At 45.3% G+C, this 16,337-nt stretch overlaps 1 protein-coding gene across 2 annotated transcripts in view; it reads right to left on the bottom strand.

Annotated features, from left to right (window-relative positions):
• Nucleotides 1-16,337, bottom strand: part of LOC121549724 (TGF-beta receptor type-1) — a 69,214-nt gene that overhangs the window by 35,550 nt on the left and 17,327 nt on the right. For both annotated transcript variants that reach the window (XM_041861569.2, XM_041861568.2), the window contains exons 2-3: nucleotides 13,091-13,339; nucleotides 1,311-1,547 (exon numbers count right to left, since the gene is read on the bottom strand). In XM_041861569.2, coding sequence (XP_041717503.2) covers nucleotides 1,311-1,547; nucleotides 13,091-13,339 — 486 coding nt within the window. The remainder of the gene's footprint in view (nucleotides 1-1,310; nucleotides 1,548-13,090; nucleotides 13,340-16,337) is intronic.

Genomic DNA, 16,337 nt, shown 5'->3' on the forward strand with positions numbered 1-16,337 from the left:
GTCAATACAGCCACGCCGCTCCAATAACGCCACCCTGTCAATACAGCCACGAACCGCTCCAATAACGCCACCCTGTCAATACAGCCACGAACCGCTCCAATAACGCCACCCCTGTCAATACAGCCACGAACCGCTCCAATAACGCCACCCTGTCAATACAGCCACGAACCGCTCCAATAACGCCACCCTGTCAATACAGCCACGAACCGCTCCAATAACGCCACCCTGTCAATACAGCCACGAACCGCTCCAATAACGCCACCCTGTCAATACAGCCACGAACCGCTCCAATAACGCCACCCTGTCAATACAGCCACGAACCGCTCCAATAACGCCACCCTGTCAATACAGCCACGAACCGCTCCAATAACGCCACCCTGTCAATACAGCCACGAACCGCTCCAATAACGCCACCCTGTCAATACAGCCACGAACCGCTCCAATAACGCCACCCTGTCAATACAGCCACGAACCGCTCCAATAACGCCACCCTGTCAATACAGCCACGAACCGCTCCAATAACGCCACCCTGTGAATACAGCCACGAACCGCTCCAATAACGCCACCCTGTCAATACAGCCACGAACCGCTCCAATAACGCCACCCTGTCAATACAGCCACGAACCGCTCCAATAACGCCACCCTGTCAATACAGCCACGAACCGCTCCAATAACGCCAACCTGTCATTAGAGCCCCGCTCCGATAACACCACCCTGTCATTAGAGCCCAGCTCTGATAACACCACCGTCATTAGAGCCCAGCTCTGATAACACCACCCTGTCATTAGAGCCCTGCACAGCGGCAATAACGCCATCCTGTCATTAGAGCCCCGCTCTGATAACGCCACCCTGTCATTAGACGCCCGCACAGCTCTGCTCCCATTGTACCATGGCAGAGGCTGAGCCCATCTGAGCCAGAGATGGACCGATAAGATAACTGCTGCTTTCACTACACACTCACTGAGGGAGGGAGTCACTAGCTCTATCTGCCCCATCATGTCACAGCTGGGTATCTCTAAGCACTGTGCTGTAGCTACACTCTCTGGCAGAGTTATTCACACATTCACACAGAGACGCATGCTGGTAAGCGCACGCACTGAAAATTAGTACACTCTGATACAATTGCACACACAAAAAAGATAAAACAAAGAAGCAACACAACACAAGAAGCCACGCCTTAGCAGATAAGACACACCTTTAGGCTATGTTACTAATACAGCACATACAAAACAGACAAACAGAAACTTAATATAAAACATTAGCGGTCCTGCACGAGCAGAGCCCCCCAACCCCACGGCTACCTAACCTACCAGAACCGGAGCCAGAGGTGGTCATGTCGTAGATGAGGTCTTTGAGGGTGGAGCCCACAGTGAGGAAGGGGTGATCCATGGTGGGGTCCTCCTCGTTGGGCACACGGTGATGCACACCCACCCGGCTGTGGCAGATGTAGAAGACCAGCACCAGCACGAAGCACAGCACGCACACAGGCCCAGCGATCACTTCCGCCAGCGCCACAGGCCCCAGGGTAACCGGCTTCACCGTCGGCACTGCGGGGGGAGAAAGGGAGGGGAGAGAGTTAAATGAGTTAAAGGATTTTAAAGAGTTCGACACAAAAATCAGCTCTGGCCCATCTTCTCTGGTTGGACACGCCACAGTAGACATGAACTATTCATAAAGCATAGGAGTTCATCTACTTGGCAACTATCAACATATCAACATATTCTTTACAATTGTTCCATCTGAATGTGTAAATATCAGATCATTCCAAACCAGCTGTATGTGGAGAAGGTTCCGGGTGAATGGGCCTTTGGTTGAGATAGCATGATGAGACTAATAGTACACCCATTTGACCACAGTGCTGGGTACAAAAGGACAGGTAAACTACAATACCCAGAATACCCACACACCAGTGCCTACAATACCCAGAATACCCACACACCAGTGCTCCATTGACCTGGTCTTGGTTCCTTGGTCCTTGTCGTCGAAAAGGCATCCAATATATGAAAGCTATGACCAACGGAATAGCATGGCTCATACGCTTTATCATATGAGTATGTCTGTGTCATGAGTTTCTTCACCAAGTCACTAGTTATTCACAGGTCGTTATAGCACGTGCCTAAAGGATGACCCATGTTGACTCGAGGCTCTAGCTGTATCAATAGTGACGGAAGATAAGCTTCTCAAACCCGAAAGCTGCTGGAAAATGTTGTTTTGATCACAAGACTATGATAAAGGCTGTGTTGGCTACTCAATAGCCTTTATTTTATCTCTAACAGTGAGGAAACAAGCAGAAAGAGAGCAGAAAAGTGCTCTTTCCATGACTCACTATGGGCAGCAATCTTTGTAAACATCGCTTGGGGAAGCTAGGAAAAATAATCAAAAAAGGGTCAAGTTTGGGGTGAAGAAGTGTATTAAAGTCCTAGAACGGCACGCTCACTGGTCCAGTGGTTCTTAAACCTCTCCTCTGGGACCCCCAGCCACGCCATGTGTTTTGAGAGGTTGCACACCCGATTCAACTTGTCAACTAATCATCAAGCCTTTGACTAGGTCAATAAGGTGAGCTAGTTCAGGGCTACAACAAAATTGCGAAACATCTGGGGGGTCCTCAAGGAGACGATTTGAGAACCACTGCCTTGTATTAATGTCCTGGCACAGCGTGCTCCCTAGTCCAAGGCTTTCGGCAAACACTTTTTTAAAAAAAAAGGTCAGAGGTGGGCTTACGTTGTGCAACGGCAGAGTTGGAGAAAACAGGGCCACTACACTGTGTGGGCAGAAGCCATCTGTTGTGTACAACACATACATTTCACTATACAGACAGCAATGCCAGAACCAAAACACTTAGTGTAGCTGGAATACGTCCATTCAAACACCTCCGCTAAAACCGCTATCGGCTAACCTAGGCTGATCCTTTAAACAGGATTCTGGGGCTCCTCCACCTATAGTGCATTCTCAGTAGGGATGGGGGGTTTGAAATAATTTCACTATTCGAATAGTATCATCCATTTTTTTAAATGAATATCCAGATAACATATACTTAACATGCAACAATTTCTAAGAATTTTATGAGCAACAGTTCATATATAAAGGAAATCAGTCAATTGAAATACATTCATTAGGCCCTAATCTATGGATTTCACATTACTGGGAATACAGATATGCATCTGTTGGTAACAGAAAGTAGGGGCATGGATCAGAAAACCATTTGCCTCATGCAGCGTGACATCTCCTTCGCATAGAGTTGATCGGGCTGTCGATTGTGGCCTGTGGAATGTTGTCCCACTCCTTTTCAATGGCTGTGCGAAGTTGCTGGATATTGGCGGGAACTGGAACACGCTGCCGTACACGTCGATCCAGAGCATCCCAAACATGCTCAACGGGTGACATGTCTGGGGAGTATGCAGGGAATGGAAGAACTGGGACATTGTGTGCAGATCCTTGCGACATGAGGCCGTGCATTATCATGCTGAATCATGAGGTGATGGTGGCGGATGAATGGAACGACAATGGGCCTCAGGATCTCGTCACGGCATCTCTGAATTCAAATTACCATCGATCAAATGCAATTGTGTTCGTTGTCCGTAGCTTATACCTGCCCATGCCATAACCCCACCGCCACCATGCGGCACTCTGTTCACAACATTGAATCAGCAAACCGCTCGCCCACACAACGCCATCTGCCCGGTACAGTTGAAACCGGGATTCATCCGTGAAGAGCACACTTCTCCAGCGTGCCAGTGACCATCGAAGGTCAGCAGTTGCCCACTTAAGAAGTCGGTTACGACGCCAAACTGCAGTCAGGTCAAGACCCTGGTAAGGATGACGAGCACGCAGATGAGCTTCCCATAGACGGTTTCTGACAGTTTGCACAACGGAAGAATTTCTGCACAAACCCAGTTAATTCAGCTGTCCGGGTGGCTGGTCTCAGACGATACCGCAGGTTAAGAAGCCGGATGTGGAGGTCCTGGGCTGGCGTGGTTACACATGGTCTGCGGTTGTGAGGCCGTTTGGACGTACTGCCAAATTCTATAAAACGATGGTAGAGAAATTAACATTCAATTCTCTGGTGAACATTACTGCAGTCAGCATGACAATTGCACGCTCCCTCAAAACTTGAGACATTTGTGGCATTGTGAAAACAGTACATTTTAGAGTGGCCTTTTATTGTCCCCAGCACAAGGTGCACCTGTGTAATAACTAGGGCTGACTCAATTTAGTCGACTGGTCGATTGTTTGGTCGATAGGCTGTTGGTCGACCAAGATTGCTTTAGTCAAGCAGTAGCAAAAAAATAAGAAATAAAAAATCTGATTTGTGCCTGCGAGTGGACTGATCCATTGTGGAGGCCGTGGGGATGGCAGTTTCTACTGAAATTGTATATGGTTATATTATGTAAGAACAATGGTGCAACACAAATGAAACTACTATTTTATAACAAATGCTCTTTCTCCCGCGTTGGATAGTGGTCGCTGGCCATGGTTCTGAAACATCAGTGCTCTGTTGAATTGACGCATTTACCTAGACCATGTTGCTATGTGCATACAGTGAGGGAAAAAAGTATTTGATCCCCTGCTGATTTTGTACGTTTGCCCACTGACAAAGACATGATCAGTCTATCATTTTAATCGTAGGTCTATTTGAACAGTGAGAGACAGAATAACAACAACAAAAATCAAGAAAAACGCATGTCAAACATGTTATTAATTGATTTGCATTTTAAATGAGGGAAATAAGTATTTGACCCCTCTGCAAAACATGAATTAGTACTTGGTGGCAAAACCCTTGTTGGCAATCACAGAGGTCAGATGTGTCTTGTAGATGGCCACCAGGTTTGCACACATCTCAGGAGGGATTTTGTCCACTCCTCTTTACAGATCTTCTCCAAGTCATTAAGGTTTCGAGGCTGACATTTGGCAACTCGAACCTTCAGCTCCCTCCACAGATTTTCTATGGGATTAAGGTCTGGGACTGGCTAGGCCACTCCAGGACCTTAATGTGCTTCTTCTTGAGCCACTCCTTTGTTGCCTTGGCCGTGTGTTTTGGGTCATTGTCATACTGGAAAACCATCCACGACCCATTTTCAATGCCTTGGCTGAGGGAAGGAGGTTCTCACACAAGATTTGACGGTACATGGCCCCGTCCATCGTCCCTTTGATGCTGTGAAGTTGCCCCCTTAGCAGAAAAACACCCCCAAAGCATAATGTTTCCACCTCCATGTTTGACGGTGGAGATAGTGTTCTTGGGGTCATAGGCAGCATTCCTCCTCCTACAAACACGGCGAGTTGAGTTGATGCCAAAGAGCTCGATTTTGGTCTCATCTGACCACAACACTTTCACCCAGTTCTCCTCTGAATTATTCAGATGTTCATTGGCAAACTTCAGACGGCCCTGTATATGTGCTTTCTTGAGCAGGGGGACCTTGCGGGTGCTGCAGGATTTCAGTCCTTCATGGCGTTGTGTTTTACCAATTGTTTTCTTGGTGACTATGGTCCCAGCTGCCTTGAGATCATTGACAAGATCCTCCTGTGTAGTTCTGGGCTGATTCCTCACCGTTCTCATGATCATTGCAACTCCACGAGGTGAGATCTTGCATGGAGCCCCAGGCCGAGGGAGATTGACAGTTCTTTTGTGTTTCTTCCATTCGCGAATAAAATCGCACCAACTGTTGTCACCTTCTCACCAAGCTGCTTGGCGATGGTCTTGTAGCCCATTCAAGCCTTGTGTAGGTCTATAATCTTGTCCCTGACATCCTTGGAGAGCTCTTTGGTCTTGGCCATGGTGGAGAGTTTGCAATCTGATTGATTGATTGATTGCTTCTGTGGACAGGTGTCTTTTATACAGGTAACAAACTGAGATTAGGAGCACTCCCTTTAAGAGTGTGCTACTAATCTCAGCTCGTTACCTGTATAAAAGACACCTGGGAGCCAGAAATCTTTCTGATTGAGAGGGGGTCAAATACTTATTTCCCTCATTAAAATGCAAATCAATTTATAACATTTTTGACATGCGTTTTTCTGGATTTTGTTGTTGTTATTCTGTCTCTCACTGTTCAAATAAACCTACCATTAAAAGTATAGACTGATCATTTCTGTGTCAGTGGGCAAACGTACAAAATCAGCAGGGGATCAAATACTTTTTCCCCCCTCACTGTTTATAGCCTATCGGCTCTATAAAATCTGCGATGCATGCTGAAAATCATTTTCAAAAGTTTTTCCACAAAAAACTTTTCCAATTAAAATGTTGACAGCAAAGTAGGCCTACCTGGCAGAATGACATCATGATGATTTGTATCAAATCAGGTGCACCTTTGTTTAGCATACTCTGCCATCATATGTGCAGTACAGAAACCTGACAGGAGCACCGCTAGCCTAAAACAAATGAACTGGGACTAAAACTCAGCTGGGACATGCTTTCAAAATGGTGCTCTTCAACACCTGACACCAATGTAGTGGATTAGGAGTGGGCATCAAACCCTAGTCCCTGTGGACTGTCATTAGGAGTGGGCATCAAACCCTAGTCCCTGTGACTGTCATTAGGAGTGGGCATCAAACCCTAGTCCCTGTGACTGTCATTAGGAGTGGGCATCAAACCCTAGTCCCTGTGACTGTCATTAGGAGTGGGCATCAAACCCTAGTCCCTGTGACTGTCATTAGGAGTGGGCATCAAACCCTAGTCCCTGTGACTGTCATTAGGAGTGGGCATCAAACCCTAGTCCCTGTGGACTGTCATTAGGAGTGGGCATCAAACCCTAGTCCCTGTGGACTGTCATTAGGAGTGGGCATCAAACCCTAGTCCCTGTGACTGTCATTAGGAGTGGGCATCAAACCCTAGTCCCTGTGACTGTCATTAGGAGTGGGCATCAAACCCTAGTCCCTGTGGACTGTCATTAGGAGTGGGCATCAAACCCTAGTCCCTGTGGACTGTCATTAGGAGTGGGCATCAAACCCTAGTCCCTGTGGACTGTCATTAGGAGTGGGCATCAAACCCTAGTCCCTGTGACTGTCATTAGGAGTGGGCATCAAACCCTAGTCCCTGTGACTGTCATTAGGAGTGGGCATCAAACCCTAGTCCCTGTGGACTGTCATTAGGAGTGGGCATCAAACCCTAGTCCCTGTGACTGTCATTAGGAGTGGGCATCAAACCCTAGTCCCTGTGACTGTCATTAGGAGTGGGCATCAAACCCTAGTCCCTGTGACTGTCATTAGGAGTGGGCATCAAACCCTAGTCCCTGTGACTGTCATTAGGAGTGGGCATCAAACCCTAGTCCCTGTGACTGTCATTAGGAGTGGGCATCAAACCCTAGTCCCTGTGACTGTCATTAGGGAGTGGGCATCAAACCCTAGTCCCTGTGGACTGTCATTAGGAGTGGGCATCAAACCCTAGTCCCTGTGGACTGTCATTAGAGTGGGCATCAAACCCTAGTCCCTGTGGACTGTCATTAGGAGTGGGCATCAAACCCTAGTCCCTGTGACTGTCATTAGGAGTGGGCATCAAACCCTAGTCCCTGTGACTGTCATTAGGGAGTGGGCATCAAACCCTAGTCCCTGTGGACTGTCATTAGGAGTGGGCATCAAACCCTAGTCCCTGTGACTGTCATTAGGAGTGGGCATCAAACCCTAGTCCCTGTGACTGTCATTAGGAGTGGGCATCAAACCCTAGTCCCTGTGACTGTCATTAGGAGTGGGCATCAAACCCTAGTCCCTGTGACTGTCATTAGGAGTGGGCATCAAACCCTAGTCCCTGTGACTGTCATTAGGAGTGGGCATCAAACCCTAGTCCCGGTGACTGTCATTAGGAGTGGGCATCAAACCCTAGTCCCTGTGGACTGTCATTAGAGTGGGCATCAAACCCTAGTCCCTGTGGACTGTCATTAGGAGTGGGCATCAAACCCTAGTCCCTGTGACTGTCATTAGGAGTGGGCATCAAACCCTAGTCCCTGTGGACTGTCATTAGGAGTGGGCATCAAACCCTAGTCCCTGTGGACTGTCATTAGGAGTGGGCATCAAACCCTAGTCCCTGTGACTGTCATTAGGAGTGGGCATCAAACCCTAGTCCCTGTGACTGTCATTAGGAGTGGGCATCAAACCCTAGTCCCTGTGACTGTCATTAGGAGTGGGCATCAAACCCTAGTCCCTGTGACTGTCATTAGGAGTGGGCATCAAACCCTAGTCCCTGTGACTGTCATTAGGAGTGGGCATCAAACCCTAGTCCCTGTGACTGTCATTCCTAAACCATTATATACTGTCACAATCATCGCTATATGAGCCATGATACAATTCCTACCAAGTGGGTTAACCCTATTGGCACGATGCATAGGGTGTTTGCCTTTCACGCCAGTGACCCGGTCTCACTTCCTGGTCCTGCTACATTGGTGTCAGAAGTGGGAATACCAAAAGGCTAAAATCTCTTGGTGAGGTCACTAGGTTTTGTACACTTTAAGGTGTTATTTGTTATACAGGTAATTACATTTGTATGGCCTTGGGGACAATACAATTATCCTACCTAGACTAGCCTACAACACCACAATGCAATGAATATTGCATTATTGTTTCAAGTGAGTACTACCTAGACTAGCCTACAACACCACAATGCAATGAATATTGCATTATTGTTTCAAGTGAGTACTACCTAGACTAACTAGCCTACAACACCACAATGCAATGAATATTGCATTATTGTTTCAAGTGAGTACAATTGAGTACAATTCTACTCTAGGCTGTAAACTGCAGTAAAAATGGCATTTGAATAATGGCGCAAAAGCCCTGTTATTTGAATGTTTCATTCCATTTGGGTCAGTTGGGGATCTACTTTAGACAGATTATAAAGTCTAGAAAAAGGTACAGTATAGGACGGTCTGGCTGTATTTTTACTTCTGATACGGATCATCATTCTCCCATAGTCCTATGCTCCAAGCAGGCCCAGTTATTCAGGAAAGCTTCTTAACACGCCTCCTTTCCTATCCAAGTGGCGATTCCTCGACCTCGAAACGTCAATATAACCCTAAATATTTGTGATTTAACTTTTTTAATGTATTACCTTTTATGTGTGGCATAAACACGACCAGTCACAATGTTTTAATCTGATTAAAGGCTACTTCAAAAGTCTCCTGTAGGCATGTTCATCCACTACACAGCGCTTTCGGAAAGCATTCAGACTTTTTCCACATTTTGTGGTCCTCTGTAGCTCAGCTGGTAGAGCACGGCGCTTGTAACGCCAGGGTAGTGGGTTCGATCCCCGGGACCACCCATGCACAAAAATGTATGCACACATGACTGTAAATCGCTTTGGATAAAAGCGTCTGCTAAATGGCATGTTATTATATTAATATTATTGTTAGGTTACAACCTTATTCTAAAATGGATTAAATTGTTAGTTTTTTTCCCAATCAATCTACACACAATACCTCCTAATGACAAAGCAAAAAACATTTGCTAAAAAAATACAATAAATAAAAATGCAATTACATTTACGTAAGTATTCAGACCCTTTACTCGGTACTTTGTTGAAGCACCTTTGGCAGCAATTACAGCCTCGAGTCTTCTTGGGTATGACGCTACAAGCTTGGCACACATGTATTTGGGGAGTTTCTCCCATTCTTCTCTGCAGATCCTCTCAAGCTCTGTCAGCTTGAAACTCAGTCAGAGTGATCACCTCCCTGACCAAGGCCCTTCTCCCCTGATTGCTCAGATTGACCGGGCGGCCAACTCAGGGATGAGTCTTGGTGGTTCCAAACTTCTTCCATTTAAGAATGATGGCGGCCACTGTGATCTTGGGGACCTTCAATGCTGCAGACATTTTTTGGTACCCTACCCCAGATCTGTGCCTCGACACAATCCCGTCTCTGAGCTCTACGGACAATTCCTTCTACCTCATGGCTTGGTTTTTGCTCTGACATGCACTGTCTACTGTTGGACCCTATTTAGACATGTGTGTGCCTTTCCAAATCATGTCCAATCAATTGAATTTACCACATGTGGACTCCAATCAAGTTGTAGAAACATCTCAAGGATGATCAATGAAAACAAGATGCACCTGAGCTCAATTTCTAGTCTCATAGCAAAGGGTCTGAATATTTATGTAAATGTGACATTTCATTTTCCAATTTTTTATAAAATGTGCAAACATTTCTAAAAACCTGTTTTCGCTTTGTCATTATGGGGTATTGTGTGCAGACTGTTGAGGATATAAAAATAAAATAAATCAATTTTAGAATAAGGCTGTAACGTAACAAAATGTGAAAAAAGTCAAGGTGTCTGAAAACTTTCCGAAGGCACTGTAATTCCAGCATCCAAACTGCACACCGACCATTTTTTTTGGGGGGGGACACGTCGAGTTGGACTATTAAAGTCCCTTCGATCACTTCACTATTCCCTTTTTGTTTACAAAAATCTCATACAGAAGTTTCCGTCTTACCTAACTTTGCTGTTAAAATATAAAAACATGAGATACCAAACCCGTTCACAACGCTTGAGGTTCCTTGGGTCTCCACCGAACTAGGTAAATGTGCTTTAAACATTTTTTAAACACCTCATTGCTGGAACCAACCACAAAATACATTACAACTGGATGATCTGGTACAGCTCGGGCAATTTTAAATATTGATTGGGGACCTTCTAATTGAGGAATGTCATTGTTTTTCTTGAACATTTGTGTTGTGCTGTATTTTACTTGTTTTATATGGTATTTAATATTAAATTATATATGTAGGGCTCCCTTGTGAAAGAGACCCTGGTCTCAATGGTGACTCCCTGCTTCAATAAAGTTAAAATAACTAGAATCGAACAATTTTTAAAAACTTTTCAGTGTCAAAATAAACAAAAATAAATACTCACACAAGTATTTGAATACTAATGTCCATTCGGCTATACAAATAACCATGCACATCTCAAATTCTCAGACGGTTATTTCTGTCATAATTCTATTATTACTCTTGATTTCTGTGCTGATGGCAGTGTGGAATGATGTGTTTTGATGGAGTCGTCGTCGTCGTGCCGGTAGTTCGGAACGGCCAGACAGCAGGCAGCTATGATTATTATAATTGATAGGTAAGGCTACTCAACACTGGTAATAGCACACAGGCATAATAAGAGGTGTGTGCGACTGAACGACACAATTGACGTGTGGCTTGAATAAATAGCGCATCTAAAATACATGAACATTTGTTGATGAAGTGATCTCAATATTTATAGATATACCAAATCAGGAATAAGGATGCAGAGGCACAAATAAGTCCAGTAATGGAGCCGTTAGTCGGTAGGTAGCTTAGTGGTTAAGAGCGTTGTGCCAGTAAGCGAAAGGTCGCTGGTTCTAATCCCCGAGCCGACTAGGTGAAAAATCTGTCGATGTGCCCTTGAGCAAGGCACTTAACCCTAATCATTTAGCAGACGTTCTTATCGCTCTGGAAAAGAGCGTCTGCTAAATGACTAAATTGTAAAATGTTAGGTAAGCACACAGCACCTCACTCAAACTACTCTCAAAGTGCAATGAATATGAATCCAATCTAAATCTGTTTTCTATCCTCGTTGAATTGCCACAGATGGCAGTCCACTCCTGATAACTGCAACAATTTAGCTGGACCACAATAAAAAAAACAACGGCTAACTGCACTACGTTTGTATTGGGGCTGGCTAACTGCACTACGTTTGTATTGGGGCTGGCTAACTGCACTACGTTTGTATTGGGGCTGGCTAACTGCACTACGTTTGTATTGGGGCTGGCTAACTGCACTACGTTTGTATTGGGGCTGGCTAACTGCACTACGTTTGTATTGGGGCTGGCTAACTGCACTACGTTTGTATTGGGGCTGGCTAACTGCACTACGTTTGTATTGGGGCTGGCTAACTGCACTACGTTTGTATTGGGGCTGGCTAACTGCACCACGTTTGTATTGGGGCTGGCTAACTGCACTCACGTTTGTATTGGGGCTGGCTAACTGCACTACGTTTGTATTGGGGCTGGCTAACTGCACTACGTTTGTATTGGGGCTGGCTAACTGCACTACGTTTGTATTGGGGCTGGCTAACTGCACTACGTTTGTATTGGGGCTGGCTAACTGCACTACGTTTGTATTGGGGCTGGCTAACTGCACTACGTTTGTATTGGGGCTGGCTAACTGCACTCACGTTTGTATTGGGGCTGGCTAACTGCACTACGTTTGTATTGGGGCTGGCTAACTGCACTCGTTTGTATTGGGGCTGGCTAACTGCACTACGTTTGTATTGGGGCTGGCTAACTGCACTACGTTTGTATTGGGGCTGGCTAACTGCACTACGTTTGTATTGGGGCTGGCTAACTGCACTCACGTTTGTATTGGGGCTGGCTAACTGCACTACGTTTGTATTGGGGCTGGCTAACTGCACTCACGTTTGTATTGGGGCTGGCTAACTGCACTACGTTTGTATTGGGGCTGGCTAACTGCACTACGTTTGTATTGGGGCTGGCTAACTGCACTACGTTTGTATTGGGGCTGGCTAACTGCACTACGTTTGTATTGGGGCTGGCTAACTGCACTACGTTTGTATTGGGGCTGGCTAACTGCACTACGTTTGTATTGGGGCTGGCTAACTGCACTACGTTTGTATTGGGGCTGGCTAACTGCACTACGTTTGTATTGGGGCTGGCTAACGCACCACGTTTGTATTGGGGCTGGCTAACTGCACTACGTTTGTATTGGGGCTGGCTAACTGCACTACGTTTGTATTGGGGCTGGCTAACTGCACTACGTTTGTATTGGGGCTGGCTAACTGCACTACGTTTGTATTGGGGCTGGCTAACTGCACTACGTTTGTATTGGGGCTGGCTAACTGCACTAGGTTTGTATTGGGGCTGGCTAACTGCACTAGGTTTGTATTGGGGCTGGCTAACTGCACTAGGTTTGTATTGGGGCTGGCTAACTGCACTACGTTTGTATTGGGGCTGGCTAACTGCACTAAGTTTATATTGGGGCTGGCTAACTGCACTAGGTTTGTATTGGGGCTAGCTAACTGCACTAAGTTTGCTATCAGATGTGTACTTATTAGGGGATAGCTCTCTGCTCTATTGAGATGCACCCATGAGGGAAGGGACTGACTGACAGTGAGACAGACGGGGACGTACCTGGGAAGACGCTGAGGTCGGGGTTCTTGTTGCACCAGTCGGTGACGCAGCACAACGGGTAGATGCCCGTGTCGTCCTTGGCGGAGGGCGCGCAGATGAAGGGGCGGTCGCGCGGGATCAGCTCGCTCTCGTGCACGCACATGCTGCGCTCGGCGGTGAGCCGGCTGCCGGACTTCATGACCGTCACGAAGCACAGGCCGTCCGTGGTGCACGTGGAATTGAGACAGCGCTGGCAGTAGCACTGCAGGGCTGGGGGGAGAAGAGTGATGGAACATAGGAGATTCAGGTAGAAAGAAAGAGAGAGGTAGAGAGAGAGAGAGAATATAGGGGAGGGAACAAGAGAGAGAGAGAGGACAAAGGAAAGCGATTAATACCAACAAAATAAATGACTTCTGAAGGATTTCTTCCCCACAAAAGGAACTGAACAAAGCATATGATAAAATACCAGAGCGATATTTCACATAACAGTGTGTGTGTGTGTGTGTGTGTGTGTGTGTAGTGTGTGTGTGTGTGTGTGTGTGTGTGTGTGTGTACGATGCATGTTCTGAGTGCATCTACAGCTAGGCTAAAAGCAACAGATGAATAGCTACAGTGCAACACAGAAAAACTCAACAACAACACGTCAACAACAGCGCTAGCCCGCTCCGAGGTGTTGTGATCTGTGGTGATCCACCTCACCACCCGTGGTCTCACTTCCTCTAAGCCAGCTTCCTTCTTGCTCAGCCCGTTTGCAGCCAGGACACTCGCAGATGGATGAAAACGGGAGACGTCGTCGTCGTCGTCAAGAGCGAGCCAGACTTTGTCCTACTCACAACACAAGCACTAACAGCTTGGTGTTGGTTTTAGGCCAACAGATTTCCTATGAGCCCGTCTGGGATAGTTTCAGTTGCTTCTCAGATAGAGAGAGGGGGGTAAGAGAGAAGCTATTTTTCTTTTCAGGCTACCTCTCATCTCCATCCTTTCACTTCTTTCTCTCTCTACATCAGCTAAAGGTTTAGTCTAATGGTATTGGGGGGGGAATCATCTACAGTTCTTTAACCGGTCTCCTCCCCTTCATCTACACTTAATGCAAGAAAGGCATTTTACTGTACTTGTGCATGCGACATTAAAAACTTGATTGAAGTGAAGTGGATTTAACAGGTGACATCAATAAGGGATCATGGCTTTTGACCTGGATTCACATGGTCAGTTCTATGTCATGGAAAGAGCAAGTGTTCCTAATGTTTCACTGACAGTGCAGATGTGCCCTCCAGCAAAAAATGTGCATTAAGATGTGCATTTCACACTATGTTGAGGTACAAATCTGAGTATAATCACATATCTTGTACTGTAGATATGTAGTGGTGTAATCATGTTATATGATGTACTGTTTTATCTTTTGTTTTATGTGTAATGCAAGTGCCTTAATGTGTTTGTGTTTTACAACTATGTGCCGTTTTCAAGGGATTGTTTGATAAGTTATTACTATTTGGTTTTAATATCATAATCTATTGAGCATAGTGAGACCTACACATTTCCAATTATTCTATGCAAAACAACTGCGCACATTTAGCTCTATCATCATCAGAGTCATACAGCAAGTAACTGCATGTGTTTCATGATCAGTAAACATCAACGATCATGTAAATTTCAGATACGTGAAGGTACCAATCCATTTGGCATGTAGCTAGCTAAGCAAACAACATCATTTAGCTTGCTTCATCATAGATTAGGCTTTGGGAAAATAGCTCGACATCGGCAAGTCCTCGTCCTGGTAAAGTTGTCAGTCGGACTACCGTCATCACCAATATAGATGGAAAGCAAATCAAAAAATATTTCTATATAGTCATCTAGTTTATCCCCTGAAAGTCTGCTTGTTAACTAGCCACATTGAAGTGATCTGTAGTTAGCTTGTAGCTAGCCACATTGACATGATCTGTTATTAGCTAGCTAGCCAATTTGACGTGGTCCATCAATCAATGTAGCCTATATGTCTGTCAGCAGCAATCGTAATTAAAAACACTCTTAAAAACAATGTTGAAAAGGGAATCATGTTAGCTAACTTCGCTAGGTAGGCCTACATTGGTTGGAGAAAAAAGTACATTAGGTCTACTTCCCACTATATGTTTAGCCAACTGTACAAGGTTTCTACCGCAGCATGCAAAGTAAACATTATCAGCTAACAGTACCACAGCAAATCCGCCATTCTGCTGCTTGACAGGCAGAGCCCACAAAAGATGGGAAATTTACCAAAACCACTCATACTTGTCAGGTATAGTTCACATTTATTTTATAAAATCACTCAAATATACAATTAATGGTGCCCAATATATTGAGAGATATCGTGAGGCTACCCTGCGCAACTGAAATTACATGATCATTTATGTTTTCTGATCACGAAATGATCCAACCATTACGTAGGTTGGTGGAAATCCCCATCGACTGTAGACGTGTAAAAATGATGTTGAATAATAATAATAATAATAATAATAAACGACATTGATCAATCTGACTCCATTATTATTCTAATGCTATAGGTCCATAGTCGTATCCAGTGGGTATAGCCATGGTAGCTAGCCTTGCATCACCACTATGAATACTAGAAGATGCACGTGTCTAGGTTTACCGTTATGCAATTATTAAAGAGGCTAAGGAATAAGGAGCTAATATCTTGCGATCAATGTCAACATTAAATTAAGTTAACCTTAGCTCAGAGATGCACAGTTAGAGACCGAGCATATATGCTTTGTATATTGTGAATAACATTTACCATTAGACATTTCACCAAATAATAATTCAAGCAATGTCCGACGAACAGAATAACACAGTTTCTCCGTAACAATAAATCCATAGAACTTACAATACAATGAAACATATACAAATTCATAGCTCTTTATAAAAACTTTTTGAAACAATCCAAACATGACAATTTAATTTCACACTAACGTTACATTTAGTCAATTCAAGTTTCAATCAGTCGTCACACCTCTCCTGGCGTCAGTGACACCAGGACTTCCGTGAGAATGTCTCAACCTGGAGATTGCCACGGCGAAGGTGTAACCCTCTCCTGTGGGATGCAAATATACAGCCATCCATCCGGACAATGCCAAATTGAATCAACACAGCAGGCTCCCACACTAGCCAACCACCTCTCATTCTTCCACTACAGCACCACTCTAGTGAGTCCTTGGCTGCACTGACAGAGAAGAGCTTAGGCCTGCCAGAAAGGGACTCATTCATGCCCGACTGAGCCCCGCTCGACGCACCG

This window comes from Coregonus clupeaformis, chromosome 34 (assembly GCF_020615455.1).
Source record: "Coregonus clupeaformis isolate EN_2021a chromosome 34, ASM2061545v1, whole genome shotgun sequence".
NCBI lineage: Eukaryota > Metazoa > Chordata > Actinopteri > Salmoniformes > Salmonidae > Coregonus > Coregonus clupeaformis.